General features: G+C 44.4%; 4 protein-coding genes, 1 long non-coding RNA gene and 1 other non-coding gene across 8 annotated transcripts; 1 reads left to right on the top strand and 5 right to left on the bottom strand.

Annotated features, from left to right (window-relative positions):
• Window positions 1-171: 171 nt before the first annotated feature.
• rlig1 (RNA 5'-phosphate and 3'-OH ligase 1) lies at window positions 172-2,488 on the bottom strand. Its single transcript, XM_088379420.1, has 7 exons — window positions 2,251-2,488; window positions 2,004-2,121; window positions 1,819-1,914; window positions 1,500-1,616; window positions 1,221-1,421; window positions 969-1,138; window positions 172-869 (listed from the first exon to the last, which is right to left on the bottom strand). The coding sequence occupies exons 1-7, from the start codon at window positions 2,338-2,340 to the stop codon at window positions 681-683; spliced, it is 981 nt and encodes a 326-aa protein (XP_088235546.1). The 5' UTR covers window positions 2,341-2,488; the 3' UTR covers window positions 172-680.
• A 145-nt stretch (window positions 2,489-2,633) lies between these two features.
• lyve1b (lymphatic vessel endothelial hyaluronic receptor 1b) lies at window positions 2,634-8,346 on the bottom strand. Of its 3 annotated transcripts, XM_088378952.1 has the most exons (10): window positions 8,201-8,346; window positions 7,848-8,088; window positions 6,697-6,827; window positions 5,767-6,600; window positions 4,924-5,002; window positions 4,604-4,766; window positions 4,175-4,314; window positions 3,832-4,107; window positions 3,592-3,673; window positions 2,634-3,365 (listed from the first exon to the last, which is right to left on the bottom strand). In XM_088378952.1, the coding sequence occupies exons 5-10, from the start codon at window positions 4,997-4,999 to the stop codon at window positions 3,155-3,157; spliced, it is 948 nt and encodes a 315-aa protein (XP_088235078.1). In that variant the 5' UTR covers window positions 5,000-5,002; window positions 5,767-6,600; window positions 6,697-6,827; window positions 7,848-8,088; window positions 8,201-8,346; the 3' UTR covers window positions 2,634-3,154. The 3 variants fall into 3 exon arrangements, with proteins under 3 accessions (XP_088235078.1, XP_088235077.1, XP_088235079.1); XM_088378951.1 differs by having other exon boundaries at window positions 4,924-6,600; XM_088378953.1 differs by lacking the exon at window positions 4,924-5,002.
• LOC148396981 (uncharacterized) lies at window positions 5,845-8,150 on the top strand. Its single transcript, XM_088378954.1, has 8 exons — window positions 5,845-6,093; window positions 6,243-6,383; window positions 6,453-6,653; window positions 6,714-6,905; window positions 7,111-7,320; window positions 7,444-7,542; window positions 7,625-7,692; window positions 7,920-8,150. The coding sequence occupies exons 1-8, from the start codon at window positions 5,845-5,847 to the stop codon at window positions 8,083-8,085; spliced, it is 1,326 nt and encodes a 441-aa protein (XP_088235080.1). The 3' UTR covers window positions 8,086-8,150.
• A 138-nt stretch (window positions 8,347-8,484) lies between the features above and the next one.
• eif4g2b (eukaryotic translation initiation factor 4, gamma 2b) lies at window positions 8,485-15,543 on the bottom strand (the record flags this gene model as incomplete). Its single annotated transcript, XM_088378950.1, has 20 exons — window positions 8,485-9,109; window positions 9,202-9,532; window positions 9,624-9,828; window positions 9,897-10,155; window positions 10,227-10,442; window positions 10,742-10,846; window positions 10,953-11,081; window positions 11,373-11,486; window positions 11,548-11,714; window positions 11,812-11,953; window positions 12,058-12,240; window positions 12,418-12,528; window positions 12,600-12,751; window positions 12,829-12,895; window positions 12,972-13,103; window positions 13,192-13,294; window positions 13,393-13,518; window positions 13,627-13,692; window positions 14,659-14,770; window positions 15,534-15,543. Coding segments are annotated over 20 exons (2,796 nt in total), but the record flags the coding sequence as incomplete, so codon positions are not given.
• On the bottom strand, window positions 11,181-11,330 carry LOC148396979 (small nucleolar RNA SNORD97). The gene has a single exon (XR_015859291.1). It is a non-coding gene; the product is annotated as a small nucleolar RNA SNORD97 (small nucleolar RNA).
• Window positions 15,544-16,704: 1,161 nt separating the features above from the next.
• LOC148396977 (uncharacterized) lies at window positions 16,705-19,443 on the bottom strand. The gene is made up of 4 exons (XR_015859076.1): window positions 19,095-19,443; window positions 17,515-17,655; window positions 17,299-17,443; window positions 16,705-16,735 (listed from the first exon to the last, which is right to left on the bottom strand). It is a non-coding gene; the product is annotated as an uncharacterized LOC148396977 (long non-coding RNA).
• Window positions 19,444-19,961: the final 518 nt, after the last annotated feature.

The raw sequence follows: 19,961 nt of genomic DNA, 5'->3' as shown, positions 1-19,961 counted from the left end.
AAAAGAAATGATTTACGACAGCTCCGAATCTGGCAAATGCAGTTAGAATTTATCGTCAGATTGAGGGAGTTTATCTTCATTTGAGGGCAAGGTAAAATGAAAATCTATTCCAGCAAGAGCTGCGTGTTGAGAGATGATATCCAGAGTGGAGTACAGTGAGGAGGAAGTAAATCACGTTGAGAAGCTGATGTTTACTTTAAGAGCAATACTGTTCGTACATCTAAACAGGGTGAACCATGAATTGGGAAAAAAATAATACAATATTCATATTGCATGGGCCAATGTTGCGAAATCTATATATTTTTCTCAATATATCGTGAAGCCCTGAAAACATTGTAGTCATGCACAAAGCAGAATACTTGGTTTTGCTGCAGCAGACTGAAAGTAGTCACTCCACAATGTATGTCCATGGTAACGTTCCAGCAACTTCAGTCCAGTCTTCCTCTGTTCCTACATTCTGTGGATATAGCATCTTTATTGTTAGCGTTCCAAAATAAAACAATCCTACAAAGCAACCTGTCTTATTTGTTGGGCTCAATCTACCGTATACGTATTTATTCCTGGCAGCCAGGTTTGACGAAAAATACATACTGTATTTGATTTGTAATGCTAGGCTTGTTGAAAGCTAAATGAAGAGCGTGAATGCTTGTCTGCGTTTGAATATGTTGTGGACTTTGGATTCACAAGTCAAAATGGATGTCACGTAGGCGGCTGAAACAGCGTCCATTGAGGTGGGACATTGACACAAACAGATTCTTGCTGCCGTCGCCGGCTGCGACCGTTGTCCCACCTACGTGGACCACCACCGACTTGTTGCCCAAGTAAGTGTCCTCTGCTGGCCACTCCAGGCCCAGATGGTGGCGGTGAACCTGCCGAGACAAATAATATCCTCAGAATCAAAGTCAAAGTCAGCTTTATTGTCAATTTCTCCACATGACGACGAGCAATCGCAGCTTGCGCCGCCTCACCTTAAAGAGCGAGCCGTCGTCGCAATGCCACACAATACCCTCCACGAGGCCCTCGTCGCTGCTGCGGAACCACGAGTAGAGCTGCTGGAAGTCCACCGGTGGTGGGTTTTGGATGCGGACGCTCCCGTGGGATACCAGCAAGTGGATGGGTTGCTTCTTGCTTCCCAGGCCTGTCACAATATGAATTACAATGGAAAAAAGGTGGTCATAAATCCATCCAAAATGATATAAAACATGGTACAAAACGACTACCGTAAGGGTTTCCGTTGATGTTGGTCCCGATAAGCTCCAGAGTTTGTTCTTGGAGATCTGTTAGCGGCACAGCGGCTATTTCCAATGTGTCGTAGTCGTTGGTGGCAACGGGACGGAGCAGCAGCACAGTCCCCACGCCATAATCCACCACGGACGAGTGCCAACAGTACTGCTTGATGCCATCTTCTACCGGAACCCAACCTGGACAACGTTGTGTTGATGTTTTGTGTCATCTCAGCGTAAAAAGCTTTTAATGCCTGTTCCATAACATCAGCAGACCTGGAATGTGTCCATGTTCATCAGGGACAGGCTGACCGTTGTGATGTTTGACCCGGTGAGCCGGGATCCACGTATCCGGCACCGTTTTAAAGTCCTCTTCTACATTCCACGTAAAACCTGGAAGAAAAACAACAATCCAAGTTCTAAACATGCAATCTACGAGCTACCGCAAAATCTTAGGACAACTTCTGTCCAAATCAGATTATGCGTGACTGGACTGCATGAATCAACATCAACCTGACAATAACGAGGACTGACAAACTAATGTTTCGAAGAGATTCCAGCATTAGCGTTGGTTTATGGCATTCAGTAGAATTACCTTTGGTGCTCCTGTGAGAGTATTGGTATTTCTTGAATCTTTTCTCTGCTTGTTTATTGGCTTTCCTGTCCAGTCGAGCCCAGAGGTGCAGTTTCCCTTAAAAGGCGAAGAGGGAGAAAAAAAAAAGAGATCTTTCACCACAACTTGACCGAAATTGATTCGGGTTTTCATCAGAATTTTGTTACCTTTGTAGTGTGTAACATAGCAACAGGTGCCGTCCAGTTTCTCTGTGGCCAGTGCGCTGTTTATGTCTGCTTCCACTACAGCGGGGTTTAACATAGTAGTGGCGACCATGTTGAATGGCTAAAAAAATATATGACAATCACTGACTCAATAAGCCGACATTTTATTTTATTTTACCTCCGTGTGATATTATTTAACAGCGCTAAATCAAACGTCAACATAGGCTAGCACATCGTCATGCACACTCACCTGGCAGTCACGTTTTCTAGACGGTTCATCTTTGACTTCCGTCATAAAAACACAAGATACTTTCTGCTGGACTGAGCCAAGACGTCGCATATTGCCACCCGTGCCCAGAAAATTAATACGAATATGGAATTATATTGTAATACATTCGAATATCGGGAGGGGAGTGAGTCTTTGTATTTTGATTGAAAGCCAGCGTGAGGCGTACTTCCGGGCACGTGACGTGCTCATCTTCTTCGACGATTCGTAGTGTAGTTCGGTTTTACGTCATTTTTTGTTCTTGCGTCACAGGCGAACGAAGAACTACGCAAATGTGTTTTTGTAAATATATTGTTTTAATTTAGAAGAAAAGAACTTAAGCAATTGTATTTTATTATAGTCCAGTGTTAGAGGGAAAATAATAGTTGCATTTATTATTTTGTGACATATGTATTTCCGGACACGTGATACACTTTAACTGGGGCCCCGCCCCCTCAAAGTCAATTTAAGCAATTTAAGCAATATCAAGCAATAAAAATCAACCCGACAGTGATGTTTTTACGAAATAGCACCGTAGTTCACATTTATATGGATGTTGACATTAAGTAGCAAATTGCAATCAAGCAGATGAATTAGAAAACTGAAAATTGTGACTGCATTACACTCTCACACAATTAGAAAGGGAGTTGATTTTTATTTAGGTTTTCTATTTCTCAATGAGCTAGCAAGCAGTGCAAGTCATACAGACACAGCAATAAAAAAAATTCTCGCTGTAAATGGTAATTGTATGGATAATATATTTTCAATTATATTGTTTTTGTATCTATTTATTTATTTATTAGAAAATCATGAGCTTATCTTTCTTTTCAAATAAAATGATTGTTTTTTATTAAGACTGACTGTCAAAAAAATATGATTCCTAATATGTTTATGACACTGTGATGTTTCTCATTTGTGGGTTGACACATAGCATGATATCACTGGAAAACTTTGTATCTCTTTGCTCCTCGTCTTCATCCTCCTCCTCCACATAATCATTGTGTGCTCTGTGAAGGTTGGTGCGGCTGTCTGTGGGCTTCCACATCTCTGCCTCCGCATCGTCCCCCTGCAGGACCTGCGACCTACAGGACCTACTTTTCCTTTCAAGGGGAAAAAGTAGTTTTGTCAAATTTGAGCATTTTCCTAAATATTTTTGTTGAATAATTTGTATCAATTTTAAAAATGTGAATTCAAAACCAGTGACATTTACAATATTTCTTAATGTAAACACCTGTATATTTATAAATTGAATATCGATGACATACAAAGTGACAATATGTCAACAAACCTTGAATAGCTACTAATGCTAATCTGAATTAAACTCACAGTTTGTAGTAGTAACACGACACCCCGGCCACTGTCACCATTAGGAATACGATGCCGAGGACAATGAACACCATCCAAACAACTGAAAAGACACAGATGATTTTTTTCTTTGATTTTTTGAAAGGAAAAAAACTAACATACAAAACCACTACAAAGCAAAATATTACATAAAAAAAAAAAAAAACCCTACTTGTCAATAAATGACGACTGAATTCACTTCATCCTGTTTCTGGACCTTACCTCTCAAGGGGGCCTTGACGGGTCTCTGGGTTTGCTGATTGGAAGCATGAGTCGGAGTCGAGGTGAAGGATGAGCGGGAGGAAGAGGAAGTGGGCCATGAAGTGATGACATGAGAAGGAAGAGCATGGGCCGAAGAGGCCGAGGAGGAGGAGGGATGGTGGGTAAGAGATGGAGAGGTGGTGGTGGAGATAGGGACTTGGTGGGACGTTTTGACGGCTGTAGTTGGTGAAGGTGTCGACGTTGTGGACGAGGACGAGTTGGACGTTGGTGTGGTGGCTGTGGAGGACAAAACATGCTGTGAATTATGTTCGCTAGTTTGCAGGATGTCTAGATGAGCCGCCACCTGTCGGAGTGAAGCAGAAGACGGCGAAAGCCTGATCCGTCCTGGCGTTCCACCTGATCAATCCCGTTTTGCCGTTTCCACACTTATTGCTCGCTGTAAGTCGCGGGATGACGGCCACCTGTTCCGTCACCCAGCCAAACCTGGAAACGTGTATTTTATGATTTGATGTAGTTTGTCATAATTTTGTTAGATTTATCCCAAAGGTGGGCAACATAAGGGCCGTGACCAGAACGTTTGATCGGACTCGTCAAGCAATTCAATGGAACAAATATTTTTTTTAAATTATGTGTGAGTTTAAAAACATTTTGATATTTGTATGTTAAAAAAAAAAATTGTGGGGGTCATTTATTCATCTTAAAAGGTCATATTGATCAAATATAGATCTTGAAAGTGAACATCTAAATCCAACTGAATCGCCAATCCACATACTTGCAAGTCTGCAGTCCATGTCGTAGTGCCTCCTCCACGTTCGCAACGGTCGCCATGGTGGCGTGACGCGAGTGACAAGCGGCGAGTGCAGCGGTAAAGTTGAAGGTGTAACCTCCTCCTTCAATAAGCAGGAAAACCCCAGCGGCGCTCTGACCTTTGGAGACTCCAAACACAACGGATAGACAATATGACACTCCACAAAATCCGGTATCGATCCCAATGCTGATTCCAATAAAGTTTCAAAAAGCATTAAAGCATCTCTTTAAATTCATGCAGCCATGACACAATCATCACCAAGAACATCACATTCATCCGGATACCTTTGAGGAGCGCCGAGGTGAGCGTCAGCGTCAATAAGCAAGTCAACATGTTGGAACCGGTCACCACTACCACCATGTTCTATCGCGGCAGAACACAAAAGGCAATGGGGCGGGCAAAAACAAAAAAAAAAACGTAGCAAACCCGACAGATAACGAGAGGAAAAGGGAAGTGAAGGTCAAATCTGCAGCATGGCCCCTTTAACAAGATAACCGACAAGACCTCCATGGCTAACCGTCTTGCTGTGTTTCACACATTGTCACAAATTTGTCTTTAAACTCGTTTCCGGCTCAAGCACATCATCAAAGTATGATAATAAAGTCTGAGTTTGCAAATCAGGAATTTATTTTTCTTTCCTGGTATTTTTGTGCATGGTCAGCGCCAGAGGTCTGTTGGGAAAAGTGGAATTACCGCCGGAATGTTCCTGGGCTCCCGTGGTTCCTCTCACTTTAACACTTAAGTTCATCTGGGAGGCCTACCAAAATACTTTTCTCACAGAAGCATCATTCTGGTGATAATATTACTAAGGCTTGAACGATTAATTGGTTGATTTGATTTTTTTTGTCGATTTTTCTCTCTGTTGTGACATTAAATACGAGATGACAAAGTATCGTTAAAGTCAAATGTAATTCATATTTTTATCGTTTGAACCAAAAAGAAGTGATTCACTAGACATTGTTTAAAATTAATTCACCGATTAATCGGTCACTGCATTGTCCTAAAAAAAAAAAAAACGATTGTAATATAATTTAAGTGTGACTTCAAAGCAATGCCTTTGGGGTTAATGAAGCTTTTACAACGAGGACAGTTCAAGTTCTCTGGTGTCCCAAGTATTCTCATGTTACCTGGTGATGAATATTGAATGAATCTCAGGTGATGACCCAGCCATCATAAAACGCCAAGCCTCACTCCGGGGGAAGAAAATGCCGCTCCGAGCCAAATCCCACACGGACCTGCGCTCGTCCGGCTCTTCCGACGACGGCCTTGGTAAGTCCCTCACCATGAGTGGTGTTCGCTTTGGGACCACAGATTCGCAGGAGGGGGTCAGACTTCTTTCCAGGCCGACCCGAAGGCCACTGAGAGTGGTGAGGCCCGTGAGTGCCGGTGTGACCTCCAACACATCCTTTCTGCACATCAACCACCTGCAGGGAGAGTTAGTTCGCAAGAGGAAGGTAAGGAGGAGATACAGTCGCCATCTTTTTTTTTTTTCACCACAATTGTGATAATCGATTGTGTGATAATCAGACTGGGCCAAAGAAAAAAAATTATAAAAATGAAAAATATTGTTCTTCTGTTTTTGTGGTGTTTGGCGTGGAATCAGGAGTGCGAAGACCTGAGGAAGGAGAACAAGTTCTTGTCGGATGAAATTCGCATGGAGAGGATGACCATGCATTCGGAAAACGAGCTCATTGCGAAGAACCTTAGGAGCGTCAACCGAGAGTTGCAGGCACAAGTCAAAGACGTACGTGACCTGGATCCTGTGAGGAGGTCGTGGCTAGCATTCAATTTTAGCCGCACGTGTGTTTTCTAGCTGAAGCAGCGCTTGTGCCAGAGCCAGCAGAGGGCGGCGTTGTGCTCGCAGGCCGCCGACGAGGCAGAGGCGCTTCGAGGGGTGGCTGACAGGGGCAGGGTCCTCGCCGAGGCCCGCGTTATTGCCGGCCAGCGAGACAGGGAGGAAGCTAAGGAACAAGGAACACGACTGTCAGAACGAGTGGAAGAGCTGAAGAAGGAGGTAAATATCAACTAATATTCTTGTTCCGAAAGAAAACTCACACGATTTCTTTGTCTTCAGCGATCCGACCTTCAGCTCGTTGTGGTCCAGACGGAGAAGAATCTATTTGAGGTGCAGCTGAAACTGGAGCGAGCTGTCGCCGACAAGCAGGCCTTCCAGCGGGAGAACGAGGACCTGCAGGAGGACCGGGACACTCTTAGAGACAAGTTGCGACATACTACTGATGAAAACCACCAACTTAAAGAGAGGCTAGTAAAATGATACGGCTTAACTGACCTTATGTTTGAAGGAAGATCAGGTGGTCTTAAGATGTTAGCTTCTTAGCCACACAAAGATAATATCTAGCTTCGTTGTCTTTATATTTAATTTAATTTATTCAATAGTTTAATATATGTAGCTCTGTTGGTTTCTGGCTGCGACACGCAGTAGTAAATCAAAATATCTCGTTCCCAGCGAGGCGGAATGGCAACGTCGAGCCGCGGCGGCGCGGGAAGCGAGCGAGCGAGCCGAGCGAGGCCGCGAGGAGGCTGAGGCCGAACGGCGTTTGGCCGAGCGGGAGCGGCGGAACTGGGCGGACGAGTGTCGTGAGTGGAAGGAGAAGCATGGTACGCTGGATGCCGTGCTGAGAGAGCAGGAGCACATGAAGGCCATGCGGCGGGACAAAAGTGTGAGGTTTGAAATGGAGTTATTGAAGTAGAGGGAAGAAAAAATGGGTTAGATTAGAATTTTTTTACTTTTGCCCAAATCAAGAAAGTTCTTGTTTTGTATTTTCCTTTTCATTTTGACCAAGTGTCAGGTGAACATCAAGAACTACTTCCTGTGCATGACTGAGAGCAACCAACGGGTGAAAATTCTCAAAAATCAAGACGGTACGCCAAAAAACTTTACGGTAAGACAAATTCTCATGAATTCTTGGAAATTATGTAGGTAGGTTAGTTTAATGGTTGCACGTTTTTTTCTTTCTGAGACAGGAAGGCGACCCAGTTTACATCTCTACTATGTCGGAGGCCAACCCCGATGAATCGGAGACCTCATCCAGGTCCTGCCTCTCAATTATCAACAAATATCAAACTATTGAAATAGAAAAACAAAGAAAATAAGTTTACCATGTTTAAAAGGGAAGTCAAAAGTTCATTTTTACACCAATTAACAAACATCACTCCAGAACTTCAAATTCAAATTGAGTTGACCTACCCCTATTTGGCTCCCTCTAGTGGTTAATCCCTGCCACAATTCCTCAACCTTCGATTCTGTCCCGCTTTCCAGGACTATGTTCCGTGTGAGCGCGCCACACTCGGCGAGGGACGGCGGCGGGCTGGCCCACTTTGACGAGCTGCCCCCTTTTGAAGGGACTCGCCCCGAGTCGGCGATGAGCCAGCGAGGGAACAGAAAGCTGGTGGAATACTTCTGGATTCCCACGGATCAGGATTAAGTCCTGCAGGGACGATGATTCAGACAAGTGATGTCATCGGTGTTCATTTACTGACTTTATTGACATTAAAGCAGGTGCACAATCATGATTTATGAGTACAATGATGTTCACTTACAATGACTCAGCAGTGTTTAAGAAGAGATGAGTGGGGGAGAATGAGCAGCCATTCACTGAAAGCCTTAAAAAATAGATGAATTCATGATGTTGTCAGTTGTTGCACTTAAATTAAGAGATTATTGCCGTACTTCCTGAAAATAGCGATCAGGAACGGGCTAATAGACTGCAGATGGATGTGAGGCCTTCATTTTTTTGGACTGTAACAATTCACCTCAGGCGGGCGGAATGGGCTTTAAAGGGAAAATGACGTACAACATTGTGGAGCAACCGGAATGCTAAATGTAACTGAAGTTACCCATCAGAACAAAACTTTATTTGTTGTTTTAAATGGTAACGAAAAATCAATCCATCGTCACATTGTTAGTGTAACATTAGTTTAACCCCCCCCCCCAAAATTATTATATATCATGTGAGGCATTCGTTTCTCAAGTGACTAAATGGGGTTATTATTTGAGGAAATACCGTATTTAGCACTGCAGAGAGGGTTTGGTGGTTTAGATTTCTTCAAAATGAGCAAAAAGACCAGCCCCTTAAGAGGTAGAAAGTCACTGGTGATTGGTTGAGAAGGAACTTTGATGCAAAAAAAAAAAAAGCCATAGCTGACTAAACCAAATGATTTTACAACCTTGACGTTTGCTCGGGGGCGAGTTAGTCAAAAAGAGGTAAGTGTTACCCAAAAAAAAAAAAAAAAGTCGAGTCACTCCACAAGTGGCCACAGAATGGGAGGAGGAAGAGGGTTTAGACGCGGCAGTGTCGCTCGTTAGTGGTTAATCGATCGATCAATGCTGGAGGTGAGCGCGTAGGAAAAGGCAAAGTGTAATAATGTGCGGCCGGCGCCTCTTCAATCGCCGTCGTCCTCGGACTCCTCTTCCTCGGCCGTCTCCAACCACGTGAGCCACTGATTGACCTGAAAAGCACAATGTCAAAGTTACTCGTAAGAAATAAACGAAAATTTGGCAAGCGTGATTATTTTAATCATTGACAAATTTTTGGGCATACCTGGAACAAAGCTTTTCCTTTCCCAGGGAATTCTTGGGTGATGTCTTCTTTCCATGCAAGGAAGGCTTCTTCTTCAATGATCTCCATGTCATAGAAGTTGACAAAGTAGCGCAGCAACATGCCTTTGGGGAAGCCGTTGGCGTTGCAGTGCACCTGCAGGGCATAGAGGGCGCTGACCTGTAGCTGGGTGTGGTCGTGCAGGAACTTTTGCATGACAGGTTTGAAGGCCAACAGCAGTGCTTTCTCCTGTTCCATCTGCTCCTTGGAGGGGGCCGACAGCTGCTCGTCGCCCTCGGGCATGCACAGCTCCTGGGCGATGTACTGCAGGAAGCTGAGACCGTAAAAAAAAGTTGACAAAAGAGCTTGCGAGGTGCTAGCTCTTCATATTTGGAGGTCAAGGTTTTGCAGCTTTTCCCCCTCACCTGGTCATGAGGATGTTGACGAAGCCTTTGTCAGTGTGGAGCTTGAGGGAGATGTTGTCCTTGATCCACTTGTAGATGGACTGTGGAGACGGGTCTGCCGTGATCTGTTTCAGCAGCTCCTTCTCCAGCTTCATCAGCGGGAACAGGAAGCTCAGGCCCTTGCCCTCCAGGATCTCCAGCATGCGATCCTTGTTCTGGTCGATTTCTGCACGGCGGACCGAGAGGGGTTAGGAGTGATGGCGGACCGGGAAGGGATGGTCATCGAGAACCTACCGGGCAGCATCTTCTGCATGTTAACTTTGCTCTGCTGAAAGATGTCGGTGAGCCATTCGCGGTCCTTCAGCTTGGCGGTCTGCTGCAGGCAGAGCAGGAAGAGCGGGAAGTGGGTGCCGTTCTCCAGCGGGTGCGCCAGCTCGGCCACGCTCAGTAGCTCGGCGATGACGGCCCGAGCGGCGAACTGGGCCAGGTAGGACTTCACCAGGGGCACGTCGGCTTCGATCTTCGGGCACTGGTCCAGGACGTTGAGAAAAGCCTGTCCAACGACAAGACGTGATCATGCAGCCATCATGTTCCTGGAGACAAGATTTTTGACAGCACGTGCACCTGCATGAAGTTCTCAGCAGTGATGAGTCCCTCGAGTCGCAGCGCGTGGATGAGGCTGCTGGCGTGCTCCTTGTCCTCGTCGGGTCGGTCAAGCGAGAACACGATGATCTTGCTCAGCATCTCCGAAAGGAAGTGCTTGGGGGCCTTCATTTCACGCACGCTATTGACCGCCTCGCTCAGGTTCTTGCTGGTTAAGTATTCGCTCATGGTCGCCTCCTTTGGAAATCATACATGAATTCATTAAAGTTGTGAAAGTTTCATGTCAGCATATCCATTAGACAGGTGCTTAATGAGCCTCTTAATATTCATGGCATACAAATGTGTGTACATATTTTTTTTGCTGAGTAAATTATTTCTATATTTCACCAAGAAATGACCTAACTGTAATGAATATATTTTAGGTTCCTCGAGGCACCCTAACATGGTAGCCCTTCCAAAAGAAGAGTGAAACTATGGTGTGAAGAACACAGTGAAGCTGGCCAGTTTTAGTTTGACGATGATATTGGTGGACCTACCGTCATCTTCAGAAGCTCCTCCCTGGCAGGAGGTGGTTTCTTGATGGTCTTGGGAGGCTTCTCTTGAATGGGCGGCGGGTTGGTTTTCAAGCCGAGCTGAGGGGACTGAGGTGGAAGCAGAGGAAATCACAAAAAAAGTTGAGTTACAAGTTTGGTCATAGAGAAAATTGATCTTCTACACAATTGGACACACAATGTGACACCAGCTCACCTGTCCCAGGGGTGGGGTTTGCGTGCGAGGGGGCTGGGCGCTGGGAGGCATCATGGAGGGGATCTGCGGCGTGAGTTTGGGAACCTGGCTCTTGTTGAGGAGGAATGACTGAGCCGGCCGCAGGCTGATCTGCGGGAGGCCATGCGCAAACAACAACAACACAAAAAAAAAAGCCATTTGTGTCACATTTGAACAAACAAAACCACCATCTGAGCACCAACAGAGCTCATGCCCTCAGATCTCATAATCACAGTCAGAGGACCACCAACCAGTGTGAGGAAGAGGAGCAGAAGAAGAAGGAGAGAAAGATGGAGGAGGAGAGGACTGGTGGCGGTTTGTTTCCTCAGAATAACGCGTCTTTTTGTCATCAGTGAGCACAAGGGGGAGGACACACCAGCGGGAGTGGCAGAGAGAAGTTACCTCATCCGCGTTGAGCTGTCCTTTCTTGCTGAAGCGTGGGGGCAAGTCCTTGGACTGGACCTGCTGCTGGGCCGCGTGGTTCTGGCTCTGGCTGAGGAAATGCTGGTTCTGAACCTGCACAGATAGAACAGTCAGACATTTTGGACAGGCCAGGAAAGGTCAAGCGCTGGCTCACCTGGTTGGACTTCACGAAGGAGGACTTGGGCCCGATGTCGAACTGCGATTGCGGCGGCGGAGCGATGTGGCCGCCGTGGCCGTTGAAGAGCGGGTTGGTGCGATGGCGTCCCATGGTCGGAGAGTACCTGTCCTGAATGACCCCCGGTCCTGTTCCAATTCCGCTACCTGAGAGAAGGCCGGACGTCAATGAGCAAGTCATAAAAAAAAAGTAAATTTAGCAAATGAGAACGCCATACAAGCGAGTATCCCGAATGTTTCCTACCTGGCATTTGTCCAAACATGTCGGCCAATCCGCCGAGCGTCTCCCTGTCCAATTTCATTCTGTTGGGCATGAAGGGGCTTTCCAGGAAGAAGTCCATCCTCATGCCCTGCGACATAGCTGCTGGGATGAAAACGCCCAAATCCTAAAGGCATAAAGATGTCCATTAAAAAAAAAGGAACACTCACAACACAACACACAAACCTTCTGCTCGTAAAAATGGAGCATTCGTCCAAGACCTCTACTGACCTTTACTGCGTCCTGTCGGATCTGGTTGATCGTCTTTGGTCCGTTGTCGAGGAAAGCTTTGCGGGGGACCCAGTTGTTCTCTCGCAGCTCCACTGTATCTTGCAGCAGGAAGCGGATCCTCGCTGGCAGATCCTTGTTGTTCATTAAGGATCGCATCCGGCCAAAGTACTGATCCATTAAAGACTGTGGCAAGAGAAAAAAAGCATTCAGCTTACACAAATGGGTTACTATTAATAAATGCCACAAAAAACTCAACGATTATAATTAAATTAATTATAGTTAATTGTGCTATAATTCTTTATACTTGTTGCAATGCGACTGAAGAACAATATGGCGCCGCCTTGAACGGCTTTGCTTCACCTTTGCTTTTTCATGGTCGAGTCTCGGGCCGACAGTCCTCATTATCTGACAGAGACACTCCAGATCCTCGCCCATATCCTTAAGCTGGACTCTCTTCTTCTTTTCCAGAAGCTTGAAGGGAAAGAAGGGTCACGCGAGGGTTTCCGTGTGGCATCTTTCCAAAGACTCCGGGGGAGACGTACCGTTTTGATGCACTTATGAAGGATAGATTCATGGATGAGGTCGAGTTTGCCAAGTTCCCCGATGAATTTAATGTTGCCGAGCATCTTGATCTTGGCAATGGCTCTCTGCTCCTCCTCCTCAGAAGTAAGAGGGTTGTCATGTTTGTCATAGACTGAGGGATGAGACGAGATGGTCAGTGGGGGGGCCGAGCGAAACTGAAATAACACAGTCAATTCACCAAGTACTTACTTTCAACATTTCTGGCACGGTTTTCAAATTCATCTTGAAGCTTGGAAATTAGCAGTCTCCGGAAGGTCTGTAAAAAAATGCACACAAAACTGTATTAATTGGATAATCACAAATTCCCCAGATTTTGCAGGAACGACACGCACTGTGCTCTGCTTTTGGGAGGTTTGGCTCTCGGTCGAAGGGCCATCAAAGTTTGGTGCGTCCTCTGCCAAACGCAGACATAGCTGAGCATAGAGCGAGCTATACTTGGGCTCTTCTAGGGCTTTGTCCACAATCTGCAGGACACGGAACGATCGGTCAAGAGTCGGCCGGTGGAAGCGTACGCCGTCCGGCTTGAGCGTCGTCGTGTGTGCCCGTACGTACCAGCAAGATGATACCTTTGAGGACGAGTTTGGAGTCTACGCCCACGTTCAGGAGCTCAAGGCATAGCTTGTCAAACTTATCAGGCGTGAGTTTGTTGAGTATGCTGGAAAACAAACGGGTCAGTGTGACGACCAAGAAAACAAGTCACCTTCCCGTTTCAGTTTTGATAACTTCATGTTGTCCAAACACACATTTGCTTACCCTCTCACTTTCCTGAAGATGGCATCGTGCCGTTCTTTTTCGTTGCTGGAGTTGGCATCTCGTCTAGTGCTTCGTGAAGGAACCCATTTCTGAACGCTTTGCCCTGGGGTTTTCCCCAGGAACTCGCTGCGGGAGCCCAAAGACAATTTAATGACAGTTTCGGGTCGCTGATGCGCTATCAAAGCGTCTGCGGGTGACATTTTAGGACGAGTGCGGGTTGACGCGGTAACGCACCTGTTGCCGGCAGTCTTGGGATAGTGCTGAGGTGCACCCCTACCACCTCCTCCCCCCGAAGAAGCACTGCATCAGCGAGAACAAGTAAAAGACAAACTCTAAGATTTACAACACAACATGCCCTTATTTGTTACCATCATGAGTAGCATGAATAAATAATTGCATGCAGCCGATGCTTGAAGGAATAAATAATTATCAATACATTTCAAAATCATAGATAAAAGCATTGGGGTTAAGCCACGACAGGTTCTCACAGTGATGTACGTATTAACCAGGACCATAATAAACTAATAGGACACCAACATTTTGATTCAATTTTTATTTTGGGAGGCTATATTCCCATCCGAGCCATAATCCCGAAATTAAATCATTTGTCAAAACAAAGAAACTTTTCTTTTTTCCTCGCGCTAAATAAAAGAGACAGCACCAACTCCGTTACAAAATTAAGTTTAAGATGGTGTTATTGTTTTTCAAACTCACATAGCTAAACTACCATTACCAGCCCAATTTTGCTTACTCTGGTCAGAAAAAAAAGCTGGAGAAGATTAAACAAAGACATTTCTCTTTACTCTTGATCTGTTTTTTTATTTACTCTAACTAAATATTATACCAAAAATGGTAGCACGCTGTGACTCAGTAAAGCAAACATGACAGTATTCTTGTCAAAAGCGGCAAGCACCTTAATGTGAGTTATAGAGATCCACTGTTTATGCTTGGAGCCTACAAAAGTCCATCTTTGGTTGTGGTGCCGGGCGTGTGCATTTTATCAAACACTGCATCTCTCGCAAGTCGATGGAATGCACAATGCGGTGGGCTTGTGCTGCCATCCACCACCCAGAGGACTCGAATCATCACAAGGCTCGTATCAACAGAACCCCCCACCTCCTCCTCACTTTGCGCCTACGCTGCACAGCCATTTTGAGCCTTTCCCACATCCTGCTTTGTTCTATGCAGCCGGAAGTGATACGGAGGAGTAGAAGAAGGGGGTAAAAAAAAAATAGAGAAACAGTACGACATGCGGATTATGATTACCTGAAACGAGAAGCACCCCCTTCTGCAATCACACTCTCCACTTTGGCGGCTTGACAATGAAGAATAGTGAAAAGAATAAGGATAACAGGAAGGGAGAGGGGGGGAAACGGTGCTGGAGAAGAAAAAGAACCAGTCAAGAGATGAGCAATCACACAGTGATCCCGATCAATAATCCAAAAGAGAATAAATGGGTTTTATTTCAAATTTAAATAGATTGAAGCTTCCAGTTTGGACACTGGCCTCGTCATTGACGAATACGCACAATATGAAAGCATTCATGAGGCAAATGCGCGCATGATGCCGTGTTTATACATTAAATTTCTCGGCGAAGGGTTGGACACGATTGACAAAACGTAGAATAAATCATTCGTGAGAGTCTTTGTTAGAACAAAGCACGCCCCCCGTCTCTAGCCGGCTAATGCTAACTGCTAACTCAGCCGGTTTACGAGACGTCGTAGTTTGCTTAAAAGCGTTTAAAATAACGAAATGACCGACAAACTAGTATCCAATGACGTTCTAATCGTTGCCAAAATTAGATTATGCAAGATGTCTAAAGCGACAACATTTGCGAATCGGGTTGGGGTGCATTGACGTTCCATTACAACGGAGCGGGGTAAATCGGCCGGCTTGGCCGGAGTCCTATTTCGGACACCACACTCGACCTTATACTGACCGTTTATCGATAAATTGCACCGAAATAGAGTTGTATCAAAGACGCAATGACGCCGTTTTAGCTAGCAGCCATCTCGGATGCTAACACGCTACCGGCTAGCGTTGCTAGATAGCAAATTTTCACTTGTCAGCTACCGCGACGCCATTTTGGATCAGCCGGTGCGGCGTTTGCGTCGCGGGGAGAGAAAAGAAAACTGCCCTACCTTCACCAAGGCAGCGTCAGTTTTGAAAATGTTTTGTGACTACCTTGGAGAAAAAAAATGTAACAGTTGTAAAGACTGGGCTTTCTGACGGCAAACAGGATGGCGACGAGCAGAAAGATGAGCGCACAACAAAGCACACGCATCAATCTCCCCCTTTAGCTTACCCGGGCTTGTTTGCGTTAGCTGCCTAGCCGTTTCGCTTAATGTGGGGCAAGCGAGTCGCCAATCAAAGCGTTTCGTATCAATGACGTATCATGTTGCTGCGCCGATTTAGACCAATCAAAAGATAGAAACACATTAAAAGGCGTTACCGGTAAGAACATTAGCAAATGAAATGCTTGGATGGAGACAACGGACCGCCCTCTTTTGGTTGATTGACGTTCAATTTAACATCTGCAGTGCAGGAAACTACTGTACTGTGTTGGTTATTCATAAATGCGAAGTGATCCATCGGCTATAATGTATACTGGAAATTTAGGAAAGAAGGAATTCAAAGAGAATAATTTTGCATTTCTCGGGACATTAGCATTAAATTTGATGCTAATCATTCAGTTGGGATGCATACTAAATACCATTCTACAATTTTCCTTTCATCACCATTGTTAATTAGATTTTTTTGCATACTGGAATTTATTTTCTGTTTGGAATTTTTAAAAATAATCTGGCTAACTTGCAAAGAGGGTCAAGTTGGGGCAATGCAAATAGAGCTGCATCTATCGTTTGATAGGTTGACATTATACAATTCATAATTATCAGTATTAGCAGGGTGCTTGCAGATTTGTAGAAGCTGAATTTAAGAAGTGTTGAAGGCCGCTTTGATCAAATGCAAGACCTTTTACTAAATATTCCCAAAAAAATATAAATCAAAAATTTACAAAATAAAATAAAAAGTCAGATAAATCGCCTCCGTTTGCAAAACTACATTTGTAAGCCTGAAGATAGGCTGATTAAAAATCAAATGAACAAAATGAAAGTTAAGTTTTTAGCTTTAGTAACTTGCATAGTATGTTACAGTAAGACTCATTCGCCACTAGATGGCAGAATAGTCCCTCATATTGAGTAGAATTCTGAGGTATAGAGACACACTGGACCTTTGGCCACATTATGTTAGGTACCCTCAAGACCCCCGTTTAAAGCAACAGTCATTCACAGAGCCGAAAAGTAATTATCGCTTTAATTAGCCATGCACCTTGCTTCCATATCTGAAACAGAAGAGGAAGACGAGGTACAAGTGGGAAATGGCGCTCAGCTGCACAGTGCAAATTGATTCGTGGCATATTCTAATTGTTTCAACGAGGCATAAACCAGAGTGCATTCAGACGTGAGGATAAAAATATTCCAGAAATTACACATGCCAGTCATGATAGAATAATTTTCCCATTAGAAGGGGATATTTATCCACCGATAGAAAATAATGGGAATAGAAATACAGTCAGAAAATGTTGAGATACTTTTCTTCTACCTCTTGATGATGTGCATTATTCTTGACCAGGAAACCATTTTAAATTGTGTTAAAAAACAGTATAATATGTCCCCTGTAACAATACCTATTTTGAAAATAAGAACCCGATGGTACTAAGGAGCTAAAATGGATGCCAGAGTTTCAGATATGACAAGCGTGACCTTTTCCAAACATGCTCTTGTTATATCAAAGTGTAAGCCTCTGACATTTTTTTTTCAAATTTGAATTCTATCCTCAGGGTATACGCAGTAAAGCGGTCATTTTTCATAACTCGGATCTGCTGGAAGACTCTCTTGGCCTCACCTCAATGCTTTACCTACGCCGACGCGCCCTCCCACGCCTGCTCCTGTTTAAGACCTTGGATGGTGCGCCGGAAATGAGAAGCATAGGTCAGCGATGAATTCAACCCGACGGCGCAGAGACCTTGCTGACATGTTTGTGCAAAGCCCTGACATGGAATACAGTATAAAGAACATAAATGCACATCCGTCATTGAAGGGTAGTGAAGTAGTTTCTTACTTTTCCCAGACAATCCAAATTGCGTTATTGCTTTCACCCAATGTTTGCAATAGCTTTGATCGATTTTTCCCTCTTGACTCAGCTTCAAGATGCTTTTTGTTTTTTTTTCCAGTAGACATCTCTCTGACCTTCATGTTTGCTCTGTAACAGAAAATGCATTTTTCACAGGTCAACAAAACAAAACACTGCTTTTAATGTTGAAGTTTTTTTTTTTTTTAAAAGGCAACACCTGAGCAGCTATGTTCCAATACTTTTGCTAACTTGAAAAATCAGGTGGGTTAAAAAAAAAAAAGGCTTTTGTTGACATTTGTGTGTACTGTATTGAACAAAAGAGCCGCAACGTTGACATCAGGCGAGAGAAAAAAAAAAAAAAAAATTATCGTCTTCAGTGACTAATGCGTCTTTTTCTTGTGTTTGGTGGTCTTTTGTGCTGTAAAATAGAAGAAAGCAAAACAAGAATGAGCTGGTTTGTTTTGGCCTTGATGTCAAACAGCGATACCTTTTTCAGCACTTATTCGTACAAGCGCCGGCGACGGACAGTTTGCGGATAAATCGACCAATTAAGATTCACAGACTTTAGTCCAACCCGATGGACTCATTAACTGATTAAACATAACCACACATGAACTCCTAATCTGTTTTCCCTCGCAAAACACCTGTTCAGGTTCCAACGGCGGGAATGTAGGCTTTGCTACGCTCGTCTGGCTTTTCATTCGTCCGCCATTTTTATCTGAAGCGTGCAGATCAAGGCAAACATTGGCTTATTTGTCAATTCAATCCCGATGGTCGCGTCACGCTTTGTGCCCATTCTGCATTTTTTGTGGTGCTGGAATGTCAAAGGCACCTATTTTACTCGTAATGTTTTCGTTTTTTTTGTCCTGAGAAGAGGTGCCTATTTATTTTCTCCGCAATGGCGGAACCTGCCGGATGTTCCACTCGGGGAGCGACTGTCGACTTCGTTTACTCTTTCCATTTGTTAGGCTGTTGTGTGAACGTCGCGCACCATCTGCGAGTGTTTCCTGTCGCAAAGTACAAGTCGACTGGTTGAAAAATAAGATTTATTACATGCGTGAAAGTGGTGGTCCTGGTGGTCCCCGTGTGACCTCTTTTTGGTTTCACCTTGTTTCCTTAGATGGTAGAGAAAAACCAACAGGACCGAGGTTATGTTATGAGATTTTGAATTTTTTTCTTATTTGTTTTTGCTAGTGATCTCTGCTGTGTTTCCTTATTGGAACTCGAGTGGTGAAAAAAATTTAATTAATCATAATTTGTTTTTCTTCCACCATTCATTATGATTTCTAGTCAGGTGCTTGGGCAGTAAAAAAAAAAAAGAACAATTTAGTTTAATTTTTCTTCCTGTCTGCCACTCTTTTTTCTCTTTTCTATTTGCCGCCTGAGCAATTGAAAAAAAAATAAAACCTATCGATTTTTTCTATGTCGTGCACCTTTTCCCTGTCAGCACTCTTCTAGGTTTAACAATCATTTTGCAATCATTTTCTCAGCAATCACAGAGCGCCGAAACATTGTTACGTGACGGCAATTGCACGCTCAGACGCATCAATGGCCGTTTAAACGCTTACCGAGGTGTGCGCCGTACTCGATTGATCCGCTTCTGAGAAGATAACCTGTTCACATTTGGTTGATAGGTAACATCAACGACATGTCCGCATTATTCATCAGGTGCAACCTGCTGCTCTTTGGTGTTGAAATGCCAAACTGCTTGGTTGGCACTCCAATAGGAGTCTATTAAAGAAGTGCTACAGTAGGAGTAAATTACCCCTCCTAGTTTTTCTTCTAGGCTAGAGCAGCAAAAAAAAAAAAAAACATTTTCAAGCATTCAATGGTTATCGAATGTCTAAGCAAGAAGCTTATCCATTAAAAAAGAAAAAAAGAGTCACATAGTGCAGGAGGAACACGTGATTGCTGCTGCTGCAGAGCTAATAAAGGAATACGCTGAGTATTGATCATGTGACCGTGTGATTGACTCCCCCGGGGTTGCGGGAGGTGGGGGGGGGGCTCATGGCCCGTATCCGCCGGTATCGATTGACGCTGGCAGGCGGGTTGCAGCTGCACAACAACAACACATCTGCTCCCAGAGACCTTTAACCCCTAATTGCTAGCTGAGGGTTAGCATACCATCATGCTAACACCTCCTCTAACTATCAGCAGTACTTTAAAATGGGGTTCAAATCCTTAAAAGTGTAAACAAGAAGGTCTGGCATGTGGTAAAGTTACAATTATTAATCCGTTTGAAATAACAGCTGCTTGAGCGCCAAACCAGATTGTTTCGCATTTCCCCCGTGAATGATATTCACCTTCTGTACCCAATCGTCAAACCTGGATTCTTGCTCAATAATCCTCAAACATTTTTATCATTCGTGCACCGAATAGAAACAAGAAGGTTTGGCTAGACTAGTCTGGAACTGTTACACGTCTGACGACCAATC

Source organism: Syngnathus floridae, chromosome 6 (genome assembly GCF_059516105.1).
Source record: "Syngnathus floridae isolate MCC-2025c chromosome 6, RoL_Sflo_1.0, whole genome shotgun sequence".
Lineage (NCBI taxonomy): Eukaryota > Metazoa > Chordata > Actinopteri > Syngnathiformes > Syngnathidae > Syngnathus > Syngnathus floridae.
Note: the sequence above shows the minus strand (reverse complement) of the source record. Positions and strands in the feature narration are given on the sequence as shown.